This window comes from Ambystoma mexicanum, chromosome 1p (genome assembly GCF_040938575.1).
Source record: "Ambystoma mexicanum isolate Mex_15411 chromosome 1p, UKY_AmexF1_1, whole genome shotgun sequence".
Classification (NCBI taxonomy): Eukaryota; Metazoa; Chordata; class Amphibia; order Caudata; family Ambystomatidae; genus Ambystoma; species Ambystoma mexicanum.
In genome coordinates, this window is record NC_090921.1 from 27350698 (window position 1) to 27376091 (window position 25394).

Sequence of the window (25394 nt, forward strand, 5' to 3'; positions counted from 1 at the left end):
GGAGTGGCGGGTGGTGGGAGGAGAGGGAGCGTGGTAGCTTCACTTTTGTGTGGGATGGCGGGTGCTTTGTATGGCAGGTTGCATGTTGCCATTTTGATGTTTAAACTTTGTAAAATTAGACTCTTGTACAGAATACAGCCTCCCTTGGATATAAGAAACGCTCCTTCTCAGCATTGTGTTGATTTCTTGCATGGTTTAGATTTAATTCATGTTTATGTGGGGCGGTTTTAAAACCAATCTGTGCCACGGGTCATTTGTAAAGCCACATTTTATAAGTGCTTTGAGTACAATTTTGGTATAAAACCCCTGCTTGGCTGTAATAAGTGTTTGTTGTTTGGATGCTTAACTTGCATTGTACTTAAATAAAATGTGGTCTAATGTTTTGCATTAAAACATGGCATAGAGCACATTTTATGTTATTTTAAAGGTACTTATATAGTACAACGTCACCAATGGGAATTGGTTAGGCATTTAAATTGTATTTTTTTGTAGGTACCAAGAAATTCTTGATAACTTTAAGTTTTTGTGCTTCAGCCTTAGTTCTCACGCAGTTAGTGAAAATGTATGAATTTGGCGTTTTATTACAAAATGGCAGAAATGTGTGATTGGGGTGCCTGTTTTGAAACACTGCTGTTACCCCTTATCGTGTTGTTACCCCTTGTCGTGCTGTTACCCCTTGTCGTGCACACCTGCGCTGCACTTTAGCAAATCGGTTCCAGATGTTTAGGAACTCATTCAGACTGAGGAGCTGAAGGATGGTGAGGTTGTTGAGGGATAGCAGAGATGGGAACTCTACACCCAGTGACGCTGGCATGGTGTGAATCTGCAGAATAGTTCTCTATCGCCAGTGTGGGCACTGCCATGTCGGCACCACCCTGGCATGTCTTCAACGCCCTGAAAAGCTTAAACTGTTGCCATTGACAATGCTTCTCAACAAAGCCTGTAGGTGTTGTTTGGTTATTTGCTCACCCATTCACTGCCCATGGCCATGCCAATCCTGATGGGCATTCCCACTCAGCTCCTGTCCCTTTGAAAGATTCTCCAACACGTTGATTGTAGTTGTGATATATTTTATTACATATATCCCCAGATCTATTAATGCCAACTGCTCATAACTCCCAACCTCAATCTTCCAGATTCCACATACCTCCTCCTCTGCAATGCTTGCATGTAAAATGCTACACCCCTCCCACCCAAAACACCTCCTCCCGGGAGCTATGTTGTCTGGCTTTAATTAAGCCTCACCATTAAACTTTGCAATCGAACTTGCATTACGTTCATGCTTAATTGGAGTTGTAAAAGCACTGCTCCTTCACTGAAGTCCTGTTAAAAACACGCATTGGCATAGCCAACTGTTTCAGTAAGTATGCATTGGGCGTTTGCCAGGCACGGCTGTTAGATGCCCCGGTACTCGCACCCATTTGCACCTGCTACTATCAATGGGCAGTTAATATTGCTACGGCAATACCAGCCAATTGCCTTTTGGAAAAAGGTGAAACTGTTGCTATTGGCAATGCTTGTTAACTAAGCATGCTGAAACTTAGTCGTGGCTTTGTCTGGAGAGACGTTATTACACTTATTTGTATTAAAAATGAGCAATTTTGTTAAATATATTACTTTTTCTGACATCCTTTTTGTTCTGTACGTTAATGGTGCTCTCCATCTTATATTAGGATTTTTGCTGTGTTCTCATATAATTGGCACTTTGCCGAACTATTGTTGCTTCCAGTTACTAACAACATTTTGAGCCAGGCCCTAAATTACAATTTAGATACTCATCAGCTAAGTATCTTCCAAGAATCTAATGCCAAAACTATTGGTTTTGCCAATGCTTCTTCCATTAGCCATGACCATAAAATATTTTAATAATGATTTTGAGCTAGACTCTTAAGTAGAATGAGCTCCCAGCCATCCTCCAGGAAGTCAGTAATCTAGTAAGGCCAAGCTCACAGCATAGAACCTCTATCGGCACACACTTTGGTAACCCCAAAACATTTGGCCAGATTTTTCCTTCCAGGCCATGCAGCCGGAAGGTTTCCTTCTCAAGGAAGGCTTCTAGGCAAGGAAGGTTTCCAGGCCATGCAGCTGTAAGGTGTCCTTCCCAAGGAGGGCTTCTAGGCCGTGCAGCTGTAAGGTGTCCTTCCCAAGGAGGGCTTCCAGGCCGTGCAGGGCTTCCAGGCCGTACGGCCGTAAGGTGTCCTTCCCAAGGAGGGCTTCCAGGCCATGCAGCTGTAAGGTGTCCTTCCCAAGGAGGGCTTTCAGGCCGTGCGGCCGTAAGGTGTCCTTCCCAAGGAGGGCTTTCAGGCCGTGCGGCCGTAAGGTGTCCTTCCCAAGGAGGGCTTTCAGGCCGTGCGGCCGTAAGGTTTCCTTCCCAAGGAGGGCTTCTAGGCCGTGCAGCCGTAAGGGCTTCCAGGCCGTGCAACCGTAAGGTGTCCTTCCCAAGGAGGGCTTCCAGGCCGTGCAGCCGTAAGGTGTCCTTCTCAAGGAGGGCTTCTAGGCCGTGCAGCCGTAAGGTGTCCTTCCCAAGGAGGGCTTCCAGGCCGTGCAGCCGTAAGGTGTCTTTCCCAAGGAGGGCTTCCAGGCCGTGCGGCTGTAAGGTGTCCTTCCCAAGGAGGGCTTCCAGGCAGTGCAGCCGTAAGGTGTCCTTCCCAGGCCATAGAGGATCCCTGGGATGAGACCGCTTTTATGAAGGCGATACAGAGTATCTCCCTTTTTTTGCAAAAAATGATTTAATTACTATGGTTTTCTTAAAAAATGTAATCCTATATGGCGGGTTAGCACATGCGCCTTTAAACTTAGTTTGATAACATCAAAAATGAGATATATGTAGGGTGAAATAATTGAATTGTAGCGACAGGCGTCACCGTCCTCTAGGGAGACGCAGCTTCTTGAGGGATACTTGGCTCCACTTGACAGCTTTGGCGACAGTGAGCCTGTATGTGAGTGCTCTGTCCATCCACATAGAGATTGCTGCATGTGTGGTCATCGTCCCTTTAACCAGAGATAGGTCTGCACCACATTGTCAGCGTTGGTTCTAACCTCGCCAATGTAGTAGTGGAGGTCTTTACCATGCCGCTAACGGTGGCACTGCAACGGTCCGTGTCGGGGGATGGTGGGGAAGTGGAGAAGGGGCTGAGCCGGAAGGTCAGAGCAGAGCCGAGAGATGTGTGAGGGAGACCTGGGGGCACAGGGGCATCCCCTTCTAATGATAGGGGTGGTGTGGGGGCTGATGCGAAGGAAGGCCATGGGCTAGGAGTTGCAGGATCACTAAACATGCAATAGGGACCCGTGCAGTGGATGCAGCACAGACATTGCTGTGTTGTAAAGACATGGACGCAATCTATATCAGCTAGCGCAAAAACTAACTGGAGGTCACCCGTCGTCACCATTTCCCTCCCGATTCTCCCAGCCTCGATCCCCCCTCCCTGTGCCCCTCCATACTCTGCATTAAATGTGGAGAAGGAACCTCCCTTGAAGCTGGTCCTGTACACCATGTGGGGGCTGATGGTGCCCCTGTATGAGAGGGGACCTTGATGTATGGCTGCACTGGTCCCTCGTGTAGACATTTAGTTTCAGTCTACAGTCAGATGGCATTGCATCCTGCGGACGGGCAGATTCAGGAGTAGAGGGAAAGTGGGCATGTGTGCTGACTGCTCTCCTTCTCTTCTCTCTCACATGAAGGATCACATTCATTTGGATTGATGATGAAATCGATATTTAGCAATCAAGCACATATTTTAGAAGATAACTCACTCGTCATGGAAACTGCAGCAATCCGTGGGCTCCGTGAAGCTTAAGGAATCTGCATTGGGTTTGCAGGAATCGTGGACCTGGTGAAGAGTGACTCGGGGGGGAACTTTATGCAGGACATTGTGAGGGGCCCATGAACTGGGTGAAGATTGAAGTAGGGGACAATGGCTGAGAAGTAGGAGGATACCATGAGATATGTGAAGACTGCGGGAGGCGAGGAACCCTTAACCAAGAGTCCACAGGGCTCCATGGACTGAGTAAAGATCCAACTATCGGAGGAGTCTTCTCCCAGGGATCACAAGGACCTGATGGAGCAGGGGACGGTTGAACGAGATCAGCCATCTGCCCCATATCATCATGATGCCGTAGAATGGGTAAAGATTGAAGTGGGCACAGAGCCATCTGCTCGCGATCACCGGGACTGGTGTCACCCTGTGCAAATTGAAAGGGAGTGACTCTCTACCTGCTATTATCAGAACCCCATGAACGAGTTGAACACTGAATGTCCCGAAAGTTCACCCTTTGAAGACATGGACAGGGAAACCTTTGCCAATGAACACGAGGATCCAGAGAAAAGAGAGACTGTTCAAGGCTCAACCTCAGGTACAGATTAAATTTCAGTTTTCTGTCCCGAGTTTATAATGACAGCATTTCAAGGACCTCTTGAAAAGTAATGTTTTTTAATTGTATTGCTTATAGCACTATCCTCACTAAAGAGCAGCAGAGAGCGCTTTTCTGCAGTTTTGCGCCAGAATTTCGGCATGGCATTTTAAATAGTAGCACAGTATTGTTGGTCGAGGGCTTTTTATTCGTCCAAAAGGTATTGTTGAAAGAGCCACATTTTTACTGTTTAGTGGAAGTAGAGGAGGGTAAGTATTTCGCGCCTCTACCGGAATTGACTTCCAGATGGTCAGACATGGCAGGAGGACTGCCTGTGAGTCTTCTCTTTGAGGGCTAGCTTTGACTCCAACCTTTTGATTGCTTTGCTATGTGAGGTGCGAGAGCCTCCAGTGGTGTGGAGTTTAGCCACCAAATAACTTGGTGTTCCGTTTGAGACTGCTTTGTGGGTGATGCATGCAGTTGTGAATATGATCCTGGCGGGGAGGGAGAGCCAGTCAAGTGTGCACAGTGTTGGAGAGAGACATTCACCGCTGCTGTGGAGACTGGCTAGTGAGTACTAAAGCTCGCTTTGAGGAACGAGGAACCAAGAGACTGAACCAGCATGGAGAAACAGAGCGGCTTGCAGACTGAGAAAGAGGTTGCAGAGTAAAGGACCATTGCAGGAACACCAGGAGCTTGTGAGGGACTCCTGGGCATTTGCAGACGAGAAAAGCAGTACATCGCTTACCGAAGCTGTAAGGAAAGCAGGCGTGTCCAGCAGAAGCGGCAGGGAACTGGAAAATGAAGAGAAGGCGACCGTGAGGTGAAAACAGGCTGAGATCCTTCATTTGCAGACTGCGGGAGCGAGAATCCATGCCAACGAAGACCGGCAAGTCCACCCAGAAGCAGAGGAGACACCGGGACATATTGGAAAGAACACCAAGTGTGAATATATGAAAAGCACTTAACAGAGACACGGTATGGACATATTGAAAAGGGGGAATATAAGGTACAATACACCCCCTCTCCTCAGTGCTCCAGATAGGATTTTGAGGTGGGAGTAATTTACTCCCCATTTTGAGATTTGAAGAGTACATCCAAATTCCAGAGAGTAGAATTGAGTATTCACCTTTGCACGAGAGTAAGAGACATCCATCCAATGTGCGCATAAAGTTAAACATTTAGGAAATGCTAGAAACAATATAGTCGCATTTAGTGTTATCTGTAGTCAAGTAATGTATTGCACTTTTGGAAAATGCTGTCTCACTCAATAACTTGTACACACATTCCAAGCTCTACTCTGGGCCCTTTACCACCACATCCTTCCTTCTAGACCCGGGCTATAAAAATGAAGCATCTGGTCTTCCGATAGGAGTCTAAACCCTCCAAAGGTCTTCATTTTCATCTCATCTCTCATCTGGTGTATAAGACCCCCTAACTTCTATGGAATGTTTATTCCAGTCCTTTGAATGGCATCCAGGGGCTTGCTTGGCAGTTACCCGTCTAATCTTGGTTATCCTACCATTGCTTTTGCTCCTCTTACAGTTGTCTTAATAGGTCTTTGGCATGCACGTTTTTTATGTAATAAATCTCATTGTACTCTTGATCTCTTTCTGCTTCAACCTTCATGGCCTCTGTCTCACTGACACCTGGATCACTCCCTCTAAATCCTCTACCTCCATCTGTTCTCTTTGGCAAGGGTGGCGGTATTGGAATCCTTGATCACTGCTCCTGGACTCTTTCATCTCCTCCTCATCTACCTTCATGTCCTTCCTTCAAGTACCCCTTCTGCTCTTTCTCTAAACTAGTCCTCCTTTCCTTTCGTGTCCTCTGCAGACCACCCGGCTGGCGTCTTATCTTTTACAATGACTAAGATTCTCTCCTCCTGCTACTTCTCACTATCTTGTCCCCCTTTCTCCTTCTGAGCGACTTTACACTTCATCACACCTCTATTCACTCTTCCTCGCCTCTCTTCCCCATTCTCTCTGCCTATCGCTTTCATCAGATTCCCACTCCCATTCACTAACCTCAGTTTCATCACTTGATCTTGTTTTACCATCTGTCTCCACTGGTCGTCTTCATGACAGTGATGCTGATGTAATTGCCTCTGCCAAGGTTAGTCTCCCAAATGTACCAGTACAGGACAATCTTACCAGTATAAATGTCTACTCCCATACCACAGACACCCTCACCAAATCTCCCGGATCTGGCCCCAGCTTGCAGACCATTGTTCTATCTAAGACCTCTACATCTGTCAGCCTTACCCCAACTTCTATGCCCAACCGCACAACTTCCGAAAAGGCTGTAGGAATAGGAAAGTGAGAGTTGTGATGTCCTGTTGGACGCTTCAGTTCGGTTTGCACCGTTCGCTGAGCTTGCACACGGTTTTCGATCTGCGCCAGAATTACCATGTGCTGCTGTGGCGGGTTACGTGTTGTTCGTCTGTTGTTGCAATGTGGTGAAGTACGTGCAGATTGCTGTGCAGAGAGGTGGTTGTGTGAGTTTCTGTATGTTGAGTATGCAGAAAGTTTAAATTGTAAGGTACGGTTATAATGGTTTTCAAGTATTTGACCATTTCTCACCACTTTGTCTTCACGTTTCTGCTCTCAACCTCTATGGTTATCCTGTGTGTTTGGTACTCTACTTAGACCGCATAGTTGGCAGGCATGCTGCATAGTGGGAGCTCTCTTTTGTGTCGCACCAGTGGTTTGTGTATCTAGCTCATATCCGCTACTTCCCCCAGCCCTGTGGCAGGTGTAGTTTTGGTCACAGCGCTTGTCCTTTATTGTCCACCCTGTTGGTTGTCCCCACCTATCCAATTATCCTTTAGGATTGGTGGCATGTGGGTGGGCGGTGTGTGCCCATCCCCGTATTCAAAATGGAGGTCTAGGTTGGAGTCTTTGGTTTCCTACAGGGATATTCACAGGTTTCGTTCTGGACCTTTCTTCCTGGTTGATTCCTCGTGAATCTGGAGCAAAGAGCCAAGTTTTGAGTAGGTTTCTAAACTCCAAATGACTCCTTGTGTTGCGTATGTTTTTTGGTAGGATATTCCAGGTCGAGGTTGTGAGGTGAGTGAAAGATGATCCTCCAAGTTTTCTTTTGTTGTATGGTTTTGGTACTAGGCGAATGGCGTTGCTTGAGCTGAGTGATCTTGTTGCGTGGTAGACGGTTCTTTCTTTCTTTAGGAACTCTGCTCCCTGGCCGTGGACTGCTCTGTGCATTAAGCACATTGTTTTGAACTTTATTCTCTTTTATTGGCAGCCAGTGTAGCATTTTCAGCACTGGGGTAAATTGTTCTCTTCGTGGTAGTCTGAGCAGGACTCTTGCCGTAGCGTTCTGGATGCGCTGATGTTTTTTTAAGTCGTTCTGGCATTCCTAGTTATAGGCTGTTGGCATAGTATACTCTGGACATGGCGAGTGCGATAATTGTGAGTGTTTTGTGGGTAAAAGAGAGGAATGGTAGGATCTTTTTTACTGCGTGCAGCAGGAAGAAACATTTCTTGATTAGGACGTTTACTTGTGGTTCAAGTGTTAGTTCATTGTCCATCAAGACTCCCAGCTTTTTTACTGTCGTTGAGGGAGTCAGTGATGTACCCAGTTCCGTTGGCCATGGGATGTAGTGGTTGTTTTCCTCGTTTTAAACTATGATCATTATTGTTGTGACTGGGTTGAGTTTGAGGCTGTAGAGCTCTTGTAGGCAGTTCAGTAGTTCAGTGTTTTTTTTTCTTCCTGTGTATCTTGTATTTTGTAGACAATCTGAGTGTCATCTGCGTAGTTGTAGTATGGGAGGCATGTTTTTTTATGAGTTTGATTAGTGGCATCAGTTATATATTGAAGAGCAATGGGGAGAAGGACGATCCTTTTGGTACTCTGCAGTTGGATTCTCTTGTAGTAGATTCTAAAGGTTTGATCCAGACGGTTTCTGTTCTGTTTGTTAGGAAGGATTGAATCCATAGTAGGGCTGTGTCAGTGATTCCTGTTTTATCTAGTCTCCCGATGAGGATTTCATGGTTGACTGTGTCAAATGCTGCAGAGAGGTCCAGAAGGATTAGAGCTGTGCTTTAGCCTTTAGATCATCCTAGATTGAGAGCAATACCGTTTCCGTTACCCTCACCGGTCTGAAGTCTACTTGTGCTTGGTGCAACAGTTGCTGCTTCTCTATGAATTCTTGTGTTATTCTGTAGACGGCTCGAGTAGTTTCGCTGGGTATGGCATGTTTGTGATGGGTCGTTAGTTGGAGAGGTCCTCCAGGTTTCCTGCTGTGTCCTTGAGCAGTGGCTTGACGTATGCCGCTTTGAGCGATTGCAGTATTTTCTCTGTTTGAAAGTGATTGGTTGAAAAGGTTTCTCGAGTATTCTATGGGCGTTCCTTGTGTGAGGATTGATTTGTGTATGTCTGAGGGGCAGGGAACCATGGGGGAGCCTGCTTTGTTTCTGTTGCTTACCAGCTTGATGAATGTCTCGCTGATAATTGGGAGTTTGTTCTGGTGATCCTCGTGGCTGGGTGGGTCGCATGTTTGCATGTTGTAGTAGATTGGTCTGCTTTGTATGATTTATTGGATGGTGGTGATTTTGTTTTTGAAATGGTCTGCAAGTTCATTGCATAGATTCAGTCAAGGTATCGAAGTGTTGTTGCAGCCAGGAGGGTTTCTTATTTCTTGTATGATATTAAACAATTCCTTTTGGGTGTTGCTGGCTTTGGTGATTCTGTTGTAGTATTTCTTTTTGGCCTTATATATGTCCTTCTTGTATGAGTGGATTTGTCACTGGAGTTGTAATTTCTTCACCTGATTGGTTTTTTCATCCATTCTAATTCAAGTTTCCTGTTCCTTTTCATGGCGCAGAGTAGCAGAGAAAACCATTTTGCTGTTGCTCTTTTGCATGATGGGGTTAAAGGGTTTTCCTTTGAGATCCTGTTGATCGTTCCAGCAATTTATGAAGTAGTTCTGTTTTTATTTAGCTGTCTGCTTCGTCCAGGGTCGATGTTGGTGGTTTGTTGATTTCTAGTTGTTCTGCTAGGTTGCTAGCTCTGATGGCTCTTCAGTTTCTTTTCATGATAGATGGCAGTTTGTCTGTTCTTTTTGCCATTGTTGTGGGGAGTGTGATCACGAATGGAATGACGAGGTGGGTCGCTCCAGAGGATCTGTAATGGTGGTGTTGTGGCAATGAGATTCTTGTTGGCGAAGATTGCGTCTAGTGTATGCCCCGCAGTGTGGATTGCTCCTTTGACTAGCTGATGTAGTTTCATTGTCTAGTTGTTTGGCTAGTGATTTCTGTGAGTTAGCGGTTTCTTCGTCAAACCAGATGATAAAGTCTCTGAGGATTACCAGGTGTTCCTGCTCGATGGCTAGGCTTGTGATAGCTTCAGAGAATACGTTGGCGAAGCTTGCATCGTATGTTGGTGTTCTGTATGCCAGGACGAATTTGAGCTTTGTTTTGCAATTTGCTTTTAGGTGAAGGATCATGGATTCGCAGTTTATTTAGAGGGTAATCTGTTTACATTTTTAGCTGTTTCTTGTATGCTATCACCAGTCCTCCTCTTTTTTATTTTTCCTGTGAACAGGGAGGATAGCTCAGCGGCAACGTGTTCGCCTTGGAAGCAAGACAACACGAAGCAACACGGAGCAACACAGGTTCGAACCGCGGGTCCGTGCTTAGAAACCTCTGGGTATTTAAGCGTGTTATAAATACGCAACTAAGACAACAATTACACAACAACAACAAAAAATTCCTGTAACAGCACCTCGATGTCCGCATGCTGTGTGAGTGCTTTAAAAAGGCAAATAAATAAATAAATAAACACTTGAGTTGACAGGGATGCAGTTATGCAAGTCATCTAGCCTTGTTTCGGTTATGAATAGGATCGAATGTTGAGACCACCTTCGCATAGGAGGTCGAAGATCTCTGTGGTATGTTTGGACAATGATCTGACGTTGATGAGGTTGCAGTGGATCTTTTTGATGCGGTTAGAATTGTTTTTTAATCCTTGCTTTGTCTTGTGGTTCTTCTGTTGGGTTTCTCCTTTATTTAGGTCACAATTTGTTTGGTGCTCCATGTATTCTGCTTCCTTGCAGAAGAGATCTGTTAGGTTGATTGTCGGGTTGATGATAAATTCTTCTGCTTCTTCATCCTCTGTTTTGCTGTGGTTGCGTGCACTGCCCTTGTGTTTTTGTGATGTAGGGGTGAGGGCATTGGTTTAATTTCTTCCCCCTCTTTGGGTCATCTCTTCTCTTCCTGCGGGGTTCCGGTCAGTTCTCGGCATGCCTGGATGTATTAGTGCTGATGAGTTGTTGAGGCAGTGAGATAGTGTTAAATATAGGGAGCTATCTCTTCTTGTGGGTTGTTTTCCTGCTTGTGTTCTGTATTTGTGATGGTTTCGGGCACGTATCCGGTTGGTGTGTTCTATTTTCTGTTTCTCTTTGGCAGCGTCTTGCTCTTTGAGGGGGCATCTTGGCGTCTTTGGTGGTGCGATAGCTCGGACTTGGGTTACATGGGCTGTAGCCCACCTGTAGGGTTTTTAACGGTGGTTGGCCAGGTAGTGATGTATTTATTGTTCTGGACTTCTATAGTCTGATGGCTGTGTGTATAAGCAGCGCACGGTCTGGTTACAAAGGGTTTCTCAAAGGGGGGCACACACCATTGGACTGACTAGCTCCTGATATTAGACTGCGGATTCACGTTTGACTGGGGCAAAGTACGACTCTAAGCAATTGCCTAATGTGGCTAGCTGGGTGTTCCTGGAAGGTGGTGAGGTCGTGGGGTTAGGCTAGTGGCATGCGCTGGGGAGTAAAGCTAGATTCGAGGTGCCTGTCTAGGACGGCTGCTAGGGCTCACTATACACTGGGCAGATATCGGAGGTAAACCTAGCTTGGTATCCCTGACTAGTGGGAGAAGCCTACATTGCACGATAAATAGGCAGATTGGGAGCACACACCTAGACTTGGGCTTTTTGTAGATTGATATAAAGGCCTAAGTTTCACAATACTATAGGCCGATATGGGTGAGTCACACCCAGATTTGAGGTTCCTGTATAGTGGGAGAGAGGCCTAGGTTTCACAGTATAATCTGGGTATGGGAGAACACACCTAGATTTGAGAACTCTGTATAGTGGGGGAAAGGCCTAGGTTTCACAATATAATAGGTTTCTCACCATAATAGGCAATTATGGATGCACACGCCTAGATTTCAGAATCCTGTATAGCGTCACGTTGCAGAAGTCTCCAACCTCCTAAGCGTACTTCACTTTGTAACTATCATTCTTTCTTTCGTCCCTGGCAGTTGCTATTACGCTTCTCACAATGCCAGAGACGCAGAAGTCGAGCGTGATTTAATGCCTGCTTTTGTGCATTGGTTTGGCAATGACGTTACACGTCAAGCGTGTCCCTCGATCTCCATTTAAGCGATGGGGTTTCATTATCCTGTGCTTCTGGTTTAGACGGTAGGTGTTCCTTTTAGTACCTTCCCCCGTGAAGTTCCTTGGTCGGATTATCTACCTTCCTATGTTTTTGACCTCAGACTGCTTAAGGACTCCGCTGCTGCTTGCCTTCTGCACTTCTGCCTCCGGTTCTGCTGTCGCTGACCTCCGCCTGCACGGACTGTCTTCCGGATGATACCTTACTTGATTACACGTTAGTCTCCAATCACGGCCTTCTCTAGGCACTCAAGGACAGCAATGCCAACTAACCAACCAACTAACAATTCCATCCCTCTGCATACACCTCTCAAACTATAACCAAACACAAGCCTAAAACGCAGCAATCCACACAAACTTCACAACAATGCAACAATAAAACAAACCACACATAGACTTGCACAACAGCACACGACGACTATGGACCATAAAAAACCCCAAGCCCAGCCAACGGACCCACCGGGCTGAGGCTGCCAACAGCACATCACTGCTCTCTTGCACTTTTCCAGCTTTTTTCAGAGCCGCCAGAGCGCCAGGGGACCACTTCGGTGGTGATAGTGCGCGGTACAAATGTCCTTTAACATTAACATTAACTTCCATGCTCGCATCGTAATTGACCACGGCCTGCTATTCGGATTGCAGTTCAGCTTTGTTTTCTTTTCCAGGTAGTTTGTTTTGTGTTTGTTTGTTGTTAACTGGAATTCTGTGTACCTTGAGCGAGGATTTATTTATTTATTTGAATTTGTAAAGCGCATCAAAGCCCAAAGCATCGAGGTGCTGTTGCATGAAGATTGTCTTGGTTGGTTCAGGGTGGTTGCTCAGTGTTGCATAGAGCGGGCAGCCTGACAATAGGAATTTCTTGGGATACATACACAAATGGTTCAAGAGGAAAGCGTTGCTCATAATTACAAGTACGTTTAACCTAACAATGAATAAAGTAGGATCTCTACTATGAGGGGCTGCAGGACTTTCTTTAGAACTAATTACTTGATATATGGATTTTTCAACGCTATGCAGTATGATTACCATGTACTTCAACTTTTGCGTTAGTACATCCTCGTTCTGTCGTGGCTAGCTACAACTAACCACTAACTCCTTCCTCGGGCTCCATTCCCCTTCCACTGGAATACTTCCTGCTACCTTCTCTGTTCCTCCACAGAGTAATCCGTTGCCTTCAAATAAACAAGGTTAGTGTAATTCTGAATTGCCTTAGTATTAATTGTTGTTCCCTTCTGACAATTGAGGTAATTTGTCCTTCTCTTTTTCTTTCTCCCAGATTGCCGTGTACTGTCTTTCATTTGAATTACGGTGGTGCCTGTTAATCCTAAGGGCAGCACAGTGTCTCAAAAGGAAGATTGCCCTCTTTGTGGAGACCTTGCCTGTTTCTGACATACACTTGAGTTTGTGACAAAATCAGAAGCTATGGTCACAGCCGATATGCTATCTAGTTTATTGCAGTTGGCGGCGGATCTTACAACCAATATGACCTCGGCTCATACGGCTCTCCGTCACAGAATGTATGCTCTATATGATGCCCAACCACAAGGTGCAGACTATGCAGTGGCGTCAGCTGCTTTGGCACCTGCATTTCTCATTCCTGCGCAAAATGCAGTTCCCATATTGATGTCAACCCAGTTTCTGTTGGCTCCCCCGGAGATATTCTTGGGTGGTCCAAAACATTTTTGGACCTTTATTAATCAGTGCAAGCTTCACTTCTTATGCCGTCTGCTTCCTTCCCTGACTCCCCCACGAAAGCTGCGTTTGCCCTTTCCTATTTAGGTGTGACTGCAGCCACGTGGCCCAATCCCCTATTGGAGTCCAATAGTTAGATTTATATGATTGTGATGCTCTCCTTTCCTCCAGGAATCGGGTATTCGACACCCGGTACAAAGCTCAGGTCACTGATCTTGAGTTTCTGGAGTTGAAACCAGACAATACCCCACTTCTTGCATAGTTGCCAAATTCAATCAATTGGCTGCAGAGACCGCTTGGCCCAAAGAGAAAAAGGCGGCGGTTTTCTATAAAAGGTTGTCTGATGACTTAAGACGCCCTTGCCAACATCCCTGTAGTACATGTTGGGTTTCCGGAGTTACTTGACCTAGTTCTCCAAAACGATGCTCACATGGTGGAAAGAAGAGGCGACAAGAGAAGAGTAGTTATGGATCATAAATCCAAAGCTTTGAAAAACCCTGGCAATGGTACAGAACCCATGCAAATCGGGGTTCTCAGGGGCCCCTTGTCAAGCTCGGAGAGGGAACATAGACGCGAGTCCAATTTATGCATGTATTACGCCTTTCCTGATCATTATCTTCGAGAATGCCCGGAGAAACCACTGAGGAGACAGGGAAACGCCAAAACTCGACCATAGAGGGAGTACCTCAGTCGAGTGGTGATTTATTTTGGACTCCTCTTCAACATACTCTGGTGCAAATATCCGTCTCCCTTCGCTTGTCTCCCCACAACATGCTGTGAACTCAAGCAGTGATTGATTCAGGGTCCACCGGTAACTACATTGATATATCTTATGCTCATCAGATAGGTGCTACTGTCATAGCAAAACAACAAACCGGAGTGGTTAACGCTATCGACGGCAGTGCTTTAATTTCAGGTTTTGTTACCGAACAGACACATCGCATCTATGTGTCCATGAAACCCGGACATATAGAAAACATTTTGTTTGATGTTATCTCTGCCTCCCCAATGCAAGTTGATATTGGGCATCCTGTGGTTGAAGACTCGCAATCCTCACATCGATGGGGAGACACATGAGGTTACATTTGTATCGAAATAGTGTAACAGCAATTGTTAAAAATTCGAGGTTAATGTACCAAGTATCGCCATCCTCGATTCGGTCTCTTTTATAGGGGCCGTCATTGCATGTTTTGTTTGGGAAATTCCTGCCAAATACCACAAATTCCTGGATGTGTTTGATAAAGGGAAAGCCGAACAATTGCCTCCACATCATCCTTACGATTGCTCTATTGATCTTCTCCCCTACTCCTAAGATCCCGACTGGACGTATTTATTCCCTCACTGTACAGGAAGACCTAGTCCTAAAGGATTACTTGGCTTACTCATTGACTAATGGCTTTATACAACCGTCTAAGTCCCCATCCTTGGTGCCCTTGTTCTTTGTTGTACCAAAGAAAGCAGGTTATGCGAGGGCTTGTGTTGACTATAGAGCCCTCAATGCTGTGACCATAAAAAAACAATATCCCTTGCCACTAGTTTCTGTGTTACTGGACAAGCTAGGATCCTGTGTTATATTTACCAAATTGGATCTGAGGGGGGGCCTACAATCTGGTTCGCATTTGAGAGGGCGATGAGTAGAAGACCGCTTTCAATACCCGTTATGGGTTGTTCGAGTATTTGATTATGCCCTTTGGGCTATGTAATGCTGCTGCCACCTTCCAACAATTTATGAAAGACGTATTCCGAGATATGCTGGACCACTATGTGCTTGCGTATCTGGCCGACAAATTGGTGATCTACTCTGATTCCTATGCCCATCACGTGACACACGTCCGTTCTGTTCTGCAATGCCTACATAAACCCCATCTGTTTGCTAAAGCAGAAAAGTGCATTTTTCATACCTTCGGTTGCATTTTTGGGTTATGACATCACCAGTAGCGGTGTGCAAATGAACCAATTCAAAGTTAAAGCTGTCTTGGCGTGGCCTGTTCCCACTTCGCTAAAAGCGCAGTCATTTATTGGTTTCACTCCTTTTTCACTACTGATGCACCGTTAACTGCTCTTACCAGTCCCAAAATGCCTTTCAAATCGGATGATGCTGCCCAGACTGCATGCAATGCCGTTAAACTAGCTTTTACCACGGTACCGGTATTGCAACATCCGGATCCCCTTCGATCTTTTGTTGTGGAAGCTGATGCCTCCAGCATGGCTTTGGGTGCGATCTTGTCACAGAAGTGTCCTGACACGGGGGAGACTCATCCAGTAGCCTACTATTCCCATAAACTGTCCCCCACTGAGAGGAACTATTCGGTGACAGACCGAAAACTTTTGGCTATTAAAGACGCCTTTACTGAATAGAGACATCATCTGATGGGGGCCCGTCACCCGGTCTCTGTATTCACGGACCACAGCAACCTTCTGGCCCTCAAATCTTTAAAGTGCATCAACACCATACAGGCCCTTTGGCACTTTATTTTCTTTATTTGGTTTTACCATTACCGATAGGCCAGCCGTATTGCATACCAAGGCTGACGCCCTCTCCCAGTTGGGTGAAATATTACCCTCTCATGTGGGAAATACAAGGATTCTGCTCCCACAACACGTGATTGTACTCCATGGTCCACGCTCCGAGAGACGTTGCAAAACTGGGTTCAACTGAACGCTGATCGTTTAGATGATCTAGACCTCTTTGTCAAATATGGTCTACCATACTTCCACGACCGGGTATACATGCCAGATGAAACAACGCGCCTATCTGCTCTACCGTGGTATCATGATGCCCTTCTCCCAGTACACCCCGGTAGGCAAAAAGCCTGGGGTTGTTGCGAAGGTGGTGTTGGTGGCCTACCATGTCCCGGGATGTTGCTGACTACTTGTGAACATGTTCGAAATGTGCTCAATGCAAAGGACAAACCTGTAAACCTATGAGCCTACTACACCCTCTTCCGGTTCCACACAAGCCCTGGTGCATGGTTTCAATGGATTTTATAGCCGAGTTCCCATCTCTACAGGGTCCAGATACCATCTCTGTGGTAGTGGACTACTTCACCAAGCTGGCCGTATTTGTTCTGTGTATTGGCCTGTTCACTGCTCATGTTTTAGCTGACTTATATGTGAAGAACGGGTTACGTTTCTTTGGCCTACAATCTACCAGAGGCTCTCAGTTTACCTCACATTTTTGGAAATCACTTACAACCTCCTTCGGCATCGACGATAGATACTCCAGTGCCTACCATCCCCAGACTGACGGCCAGACCAAGAGGCTAAATGCAACCCTCGCGCGCTATCGTCTATGCCTACAATAACAAGATAACTGTCTTTCTCTGTTGTGTACTGCTGAGTTTGCATATAACAACTTCATCGCCCTTTTTCGCTCTTTTTTGGGCAACATCCTAGGTCTATCCCATTGGATCCATTTCTTCCTTTTGAAAATGCCACAGTTAGCGCCTGTATCTATGACCTGTCACTCGCACATGCCAGCATTAGGACTCATTTAGAACAAGCGCAATCTCATGATAAGAAATACACAGACAATCATCGTGCCCTGCTCCTGATTATCAAGTTGGTTGTCCACCAAAAACGTATATATACCAGGGAAGCGTAAACTACTTCCTCAGTAAATCGGCCCCTATCCTATTCTTCATGTATTGAATCCTGTTGCTGTCTGTTTGGGACTACCGGCACACTGGCAGGGTTCACCCAGTGTTTCATTTGTCCTTATTAAAACCGTTTTCTCCTTTTGCCAGACTGCCCTTACGCCCGTCCCCCATTGACGTCCAGGGTTCTAATGAGTATGAGGTACGGGCAATTTTGGACACTAACGTTAAGAGGCAGAAATTACTGTTATGTGGATTGGAAGGGTTACTGTCCAGAGGGTAGATTCTGGGAACCAGTGGAAAAAATTCCTGCCCCTTTCTTGAGGCCAGTTTTCATGCATCCCGCGGGTTGATTCGACTTTTGAGGGAGGATACTGTCGTGGTTTGCAGAAGTCTGCAACCTCCTAAGCGTACTTCGCTTTGTAATTATCATTCTTTCGTTCCTGGCAATTGCCATGGCGTCTCTCACAATGCCAGGGATGCAGAAGGCGAGCCTGCTGTTGTGTGTTGTTATGGCAATGACGTTACACGTCAAGCCCGTCCCTCGATCTCCATTTTAAGTGCCCCAGTTTCATTCCCATTTGCTTCTGATTTCGTACCTTCCCCCATGAAGTTCCTTGGTCGGATTATCTACCTTCCTATGTTTTTGACCTCGGACTGCTTAAGGACTCCGCTGCTGCTTCCCTTCTGCACTTCTGCCTCCGGTTCTGCTGTTGCTGACCTCCGCCTGCACGGATTATCTTCCGGATGATACCTTACCTGATTACACGTTAGTCTCCAATCACGGCTTTCTCTAGGACTCTCTTTGGATTCAATTCTGTACTTCTATGCTCGCATGGTAATTGACCATGGCCTGCTATTCGGATTGCAATTGAGCTTCGTTTTCTCTACCAGGCAGTTTGTTTGTTTTGTGTTGTTTGTTGTTAACTGGAAATCTGTGTACCTTGAGAGAGGATCTCTACTATAAGTGGTTGCAGGACTTAATTACTTGGTATATGGATTTTGGACGCTATGCAGTACAATTACCAAGTACTTCAACGTTTGCGTTCGTGTGTCCTTGTTCCGTCAGGGCTAGCTCCAACTAAGTACTAACTCCTTCCTCAGTCTCCCTTCCCCTGGAATAATTCTTGCTGCCTTCCCAGTTCCTCCACACAATAACCTGTTGCCTTCAAATAAACAAGGTTGATGCAATTCTGAATTGCCTTAGTACTAATTGTTGTTCCCTTCTGTCAATTGTGGTAATTTATCCTTCTCTTTTTCCTACTCGCAGCTTGCTCTGTACTGGTAGTACCTTGCTCTTTCATTTGAATTACAGCGGTGCCTGTTAATCCTACGGGCAGCACGGTGTCTCAAAAGAAAGGTTGCCCTCTTTGAGTAGACCCTTATTGGGTTTACATCATTGTGGAAATATTGGCAAGAATTTCCCAGCCGGTACTCCTATCAAGGCAACCTGATGTCCTACATGTGAGTTTGTGACATACACATGACTTTGTGACATATAGTGGGAGAAAGACCTAGGTTTCACAATACGGTAGGTTTTTAAAACAGTTTGGCCCTCATTACGACCCTTGCGGAAATTGACTGACCGGACCGCAACAGCGTAAATAGCGTTTCCGCCATTGCACGAAGGAGCAAAGTGCGGCTAATTACGACCCATCGGGCACGAGCATTACGCCATGGCGGAATCCGAAAGGCTGCGATGGCGGAAATGACCCCAAAACGGCCCTTACCGCCGCCGTACGCTGCACCAGGTGCAATACCGCCACCCATCTTAGCGGTCACCGTAATGAGCGGGCACCGTAATGAGCGGGCACCGCAAATTACGGGCACCGTAAATATACGGAAACGGAAGTAAAAGCATGTGGCCGGAACGGGAAACAGCACGCCGCACAACTATAAAATCCGAATCCCAACACAACCATTAAAAATCCGACCCTGACACACATCCCAACCCGTTAGCAACCCCAGTTAAAAAAATAAATATGGGAAAGGTAGCCAAGAAAGCGTGTGATCGCAAGCGGCAGGTCCACTTCTCCCGAGAGGAACTGACCGTGCTGACCGAGACCCTGCAGGAAAATGCCGCCGTCGTCTTCTCCAGTCAAATGACCAGGACGGCCCTTGCCAACAAGAAGGCCATATGGGCCCTTGTGGCACAGCGCGTAAGTGCGGTGGGGACAACACCCCGCACGCCACAGCAATGTCGCAAGCGGTGGGACGACCTGCGGATCCGCGTACGCAGCATACTTTCTGCGAACAGGAACATCGCCACAGCTACCGGGGGGGGATCAGAGTCGCCCATCAAGTTGACCCCCTGGGAGGAGATCTGCGCCTCCACCATAGGAATGGAGAGCATAGAGGGAGTCGGAGGGATGGAGAAAGGAGTGCCGACATCCGGAGAATCAGGTAGGTTTGCCAAGAGAAACAATGCGAAATCCACAAACCACGAACATGTGCAGTACCATGTGACCCCATAGTGCAATACATACTTAGCCCTGACAGCGCCCTCTAAAAGTCAGAATGAATAAACAAATTAATCAAGATGCCATAAACAACCCCTACATGTGCAGCATGCACCCCCTAACTGCAGGCAGCCAAATGAATGCATCCTCAATCCACACGAAAATGAGACCACCTCCAAGGCCCAGTCCCATATCAGCCTCATGTACCACCCCAATGCATTTGATACGTTGCCATTCCAAATCCGACAGACCCATAACTAACGCTCGCCCCTCTTTACTCCACCACAGGGTCCGATACCAACGACGAGCTGCAGGACACCCCTACCAGCACGCCTGCAAAGAGGGCCAGGACCAACGTCCCAAGAGCCTCCACCTCAGGTGCAAGGATCAAGACACGGCAGCAGCAGGAATCAAGTGCCAGCACACTGGAGGGGACTGCAACAGGCACCCCAGCAGCCAGCAAGTCCACAACCCCAGCACCACAGGTCCCCCCAAAGAACGTATCTGATGGCACTGCCTCTGGTGGTAGCAGCACCATAGGTGACACAGCTGTCATGCCAGCATGCTCCGACACGGAAAACAGTGCTGGCGACGTAGGTACCATCCATGACCTTTCCCAATCCCCCTGCATGTTCCATCCCCTACACCATGACGAAACCACGCAGAGGCACCCTGAAGACGACGACTGGCCAACCCCCACAAGTCCTGTGCCAAGGCAACATGTGTTGAGCAGCCCCCCTGTCACACCACCGCAAATGTCCATGGCCCAGCAGAGGCAACAGTCCCTCGACCTGCTGATCGAGCAACAGCAGGAAGCGTCCACGCTACTCAAGGACCATGCAAATGAATGCGGGGGTTCCAGGGCAGCCATGGAAACATCCACCGAGACACTCAGGGCACAAATAGAGAAAAGTAGTGAGAGCCTCAGGGGAGAAATGGAGAGAAGCACCGAGAGCCTGAGAGCACAAATGGAGAAAAGCACCGAGAGCCTGAGGGGGGAACTGCATGCGACGTCCAAAGACGTTTGTGCTGAACTTGCTGCTGTGCGCCGTGTGCTCTCGGAGCTCTCACAAACCCTCAGAGACATGCATGGACGCGAGCAGGCAGAGACGTCATCCGTGGCAAGTTCCGTCCAGGGCAGCCCCCAACGCAGATCTGGCAGGAACCTGCGCTCCACGGGCAGGGGTGCCCCTGATACCCGTAGAGGGGGCTTGCAATAGCGTCTACCCACGGGCAGCATGCATATCTGGACACTGGTGTTGGGGGGGGAGGAAGTAGGGTGGAGGGGGTGTGTTGGGCTTCACTGGGTGGCGGGTCCATAGGGTGTATGAATCAAATCACATTAACAATACAGCACTTCATTATCATCCAATGACATGTGTGGACATTGATATTTGCGTACGAGGCCTTCATAGGCGTACAGTCCACTATGTGCCTGTACTACACACACACAGTGCCACAGGTCCCCTTTCCGTGTAATAGGCACCATGCGTGGTTGCTAGAAGCATGCATCTATGATGCTCTGTCGGATTGCACGTGCATCCTGTGCCTCATGGACTCCCTGGGGTGCCTCCACATCCCCACCCTCATCATCATCATCTTCAGGTGCATGCAGTACAGCGTCAGGGGGCATGGGCACATTCCTACGTATGCACATGTTGTGCAGCATGACACATGCCATGACCATCTTAGAAACCCTCTCATGGCTGTACATGAGTGCCCCGCCAGACCTGCTGAGGCTGCGGAAACGAGCCTTCAGTAGGCCGAATGCCTGTTCAATGACCACACGGCTACGTGAGTGGGCATGGTTGTAGTCCTCCTCATGCTGGTTCTGTGGGTTCCGGATTGGTGTAAGGAGCCATCTCTTCAGTGGATACCCGGCATCACCTGTATGGGACGAATAAAGGGTGTCAGTGGAATGATAGTGCTAAGTAGCCCCCCCCCCCTCCTGCAAGGTCATTGACGCATCAAATGGGCCACGATGTCATGCATGGAATGAGACTCACCGAGTAGCCAGGATCTGTGCCCTGCGTGTCGCTCCATGTAGCGTGGTATTCTTGTGTTCCTCAGGACCATAGAATCATGGGTAGATCCTGGAAATCTGGCACAACAATGCGTAAAGATCTTGTTGGAGTCACACACCATTTGCACATTGATTGAATGAAATTGTTTCCGGTTGCGGTACTGGACCTCCATGGCATGTGGGACAACCAATTCAACATGGGTGCAGTCGATGGCACCAATGCAACCCGGGATGCCGCCAAGTGCATGGAATCCCACCTTTGCGTTGGTAATCTCCTGGTACGTGCGTGGTAGTGTGATGTGGTCGTCGGCGTGCTTCAGGAGGGCATCGTGCACTTGGGAGAGTGTCCGTGAGAACAGTGGCTGTGAAATGCCATGCAACTGTCCCACTGTGTGCTGGTAGGTGCCTGTGGCCAGGAAGTGGAGTACAGACACCACCTTCAGTAGGGGTGGGATGGCGGTTGGGCTATCTATCATGCTCACGAGGTCAGCATGTGTCATGTCCACAATGGCGATTATGGTGTCCCGGTCCAAACGGTAGAGGGTGTGGATCTGCTCAGCAGTGAGGTTGAACGGATCAGCTCGGAGGCGTGGGATTGCGGGCCGCCTGCGTGGTGGTAGTGGCAGTGCTTGTGGGCCTTGCTGACCCTGCCTTGCCCTCCTCCTCCTCCTTCTCCTCCGTCTCCCCTGTGCGCCCGGTTGTTGTACCTGTTGTTGTTCGTCGTCTTCTTGTAGTTGTAGCACTTGCAGTGCTATCTGGTGCCCCAGGCCCAACATCGCTAGTCCTGCCGGTAGCATTTTGGAGTGGGAGTGGTTGTGGGAGGGGTTTGGGTCTGCTATATATGTGCTGTCGGCCTGTATGGCCTCCACCTGTGCTGATTGAATGAATCTGTGGCAGATGCAATCCCTTCTGGCCGAGCACGTCCCGCACGTAAGGCTGCATTTGGCCGCATGGCATCTTGGGATTGGAATCATGCATCAAATCCCGATGGCAGTGTGATGTACTTTGACTGATTTTCATGCTATGCTCCCATTGTTACACATGCTATGATTGCAGCCGCTTACATACCTGTGAAGAGTCAGTGGTATGTAGGGCTCGATCGATGGCCGACCCTCATGCAGCACAGTATCGTACTTCACCGACGGGCGTGGCGTCCCATTTGTGATTGCAGCCAGTTAGCATTATGACACACAGCCGCACTACATTGATGTAATTGTGAATGCAAGCGTTCACAGAAGCCTTTTCGACGTAATGTTGCAAGTGAGGAATTCGAAGGCCAGGATTTTTGGTTGCGAAGTAGCGGTGAGGAGACGCCCACAGGTCTGCCTGGAAATGTAACGTTCTATTGTTGAATGTCCTTGGGACAGGGCCCATAACGAGCAAGCAATGAATGACATGAATTGAATGGGATGCGCAATAGCGTAGTGGACGATAAGGCAGGACGTTCCCAAGTCCATCTAGCTTCACGACACTACAGATCCGGCCAGGAGCACAGTGGTTTTTGCAGACTGCATTACGCACAGACGCGATGGAAGTTTCACATATTATGTGAGTGAATGTTCATGCGTTTTCATTGCGGGATGAGGGAATGATGAATGGATGCATGGACAGATGATTCCATTTAGGGTCTGCCATGTACATGTGTTTTTTGATTCAATCCCCTTCCCCTGCGCTATGTGATGCAAGGCTGCCATAGTGGGACTTACGTCTATCTGCCCTTGTCGGATCCTCCCTGTCTCGACGCGCCTTCATACACTTGTGTCTAGGCACGTTACTAATCCCATGTCATGGGTTCTATCTTGACGGACGCATGCACAGTAACCGACGTTGCCAATGGTGTATTAACCTCGATTGGTTTCGTTATGTATCGATACTGATTTAGGGGTGTGTATATTCCTTTGGAGTGGGCTAGCATGCATATGGGTGTGGATTTGGTGTGTTGAATGAAGATAGTGATGCATCATGTGTCATGTAGTGCAATCGGTTAATTTGTGTTTCATTTTGGTGACAGGTATCTCCTGCCCTATTGCAGATGCCATCTGTACGCCACTCCTCCAGATGGTTTTTACTCTCGACACCTGCAGCTTCGGGTGAATCAGTGGAGCAGCATTACGATCTTATGGGACGATCGCCAATGGGCCACATGCCCTTACGCTGTTCTGGTGGCTAGGTGCAACATTTCGGCCTTTCAGCTGGACTAGTGCCTGCCTCATGGGACGGACCTGCGGTTCTTGCCGCTTCCATGTTGCCTTTTGGAACGTTGATGTTGGCCCTGTGTGCCATGATGGTACAGGGCGTCACACAAGTGGAAGCTGGTCAATTATTGCAGATGCAGCCCTCGGTGATGATGGATGTTTTGGTGTTATTTTACAAATTGCTGTGAGGCCTTTGTCATTTGGATGTGCATTTAAATTGTATTCCGATATTTGGCGTGTTGCGTTATTCTTTGCAGGTGATGTGGCGATTTTCGATTTGTGGCGGTATGTATTGCGAGATGATCTGCATTGTGTTCCGCCTTCTGAGTTGAGTTGTGTGGTACAGTACTGGCCGCTTTTGCCTACGTAGCACAGTGTGGTCACGGATAGGGGCTGCCATTGTGACTGTTTACATGATGTGCTGTTCAGGGGCGGGGGATTGGCTTTTGGCCGACTGGTGCCTGTCAGCCAGGTCGATTGATGGTATGATGGGATGTTCAGAATGTGGCTGGTCACAGGTGCCTGTGTTTGCGTGCGTTTGTTGGAGGGGGACTGGGGTCATGTCCATTGGAATAGCTTCTGTATTCATGCCATCTGTGCCCTGCAGCTCCCATCGGCCCCTCTTGGGATGTGCCTGGCTGCTCAGTCACTCTGCCAACTTGTGTGGTACATGCTTCTGCTGATGGTTGGTTTGTTTACTGGCAAGAGTACAGGTCTGGTGCAATCCCCCTCAGGATGCTGTTTTGGATGTTGCCTTGCGCTGGTGGCAAGCGATGGGGGACTACTGTTGTTTTGTGTCATGTGTTCTTGATTTCCATTTTGATGTCTTGTACCTTCACATGCCTGTGCTGCATCAGTACGGCTATGGTGAAATGCCGTACATGGATGCCCACTCACGGGGCGCTTCGAACACCTGCATGCATTTCTACGTTGGCATGCATGGGTGAATTGTAGATTTCACTGGTTGCATGGTGTGAGTACATTGCGCCTGCCAGGAGTTGTGCAATGTGGCCAGGGAGTGGAGTACAGGCACTCAGTGGGCCATTTACGGTTGGTTCACGATGCCGTATTTCTCGCCATGGCGGAATGGTCCATTCCGCCATGCCTGATGGCGTTAGGTACATGTCCGCTAGGGTCGGAATTGGCGTACCGTTGCACCATGGTGGTGTTTGCGGTTTGGCATGGTGCGCGCGCGCGTGCTTAGTGCAGTTAGCGTTGGCGTTCACTACGGTGTCGCTAATGGCTTCGTACTTTGCGGTGACGGGTCATAGTCGCACCGAGCGCTTTTCGATGGCGGTATTGCATTTCCGCCATCGTTTTCCCCTTTCCGCCAGGGTCGTAATGAGGCCCTTTGTGTCCACAATGGATTTCCTAGTGAGTGGTGGATGTACTTCTTTCCCGGTGGTGGTGTTGTATGGTGGGGTGAATGCTAAAAGGGTTATTAGGATCAGTGAATTTGTGGTTATGCTGGTCGACGGCAGTCTGTTCTTCGTTTGAGGTGTTTGCGCACTGCAGCTGGCTGCTAATGCTGGTTTGCAGGTGGAATTATGCCTTTGCAACCATCTCTTTGATTGCGGTTGCAGCAGGGAAATGTTGGCTGTTTTTAGGGAAATGGTTTGAGTTTGACACTGCACCCGGGAAATCAAGTGGCAACACTGCTGGTCCTTTT

General features: G+C 47.8%; 1 protein-coding gene across 1 annotated transcript in view; it reads left to right on the forward strand.

Annotated features, from left to right (window-relative positions):
- LOC138581058 (uncharacterized) overlaps positions 1-25394 on the forward strand; it is a 471910-nt gene that overhangs the window by 283688 nt on the left and 162828 nt on the right. The window contains 1 exon segment of the mRNA XM_069652139.1: positions 4227-4353. Within this exon segment, the coding sequence (XP_069508240.1) occupies positions 4227-4353 (127 nt within the window).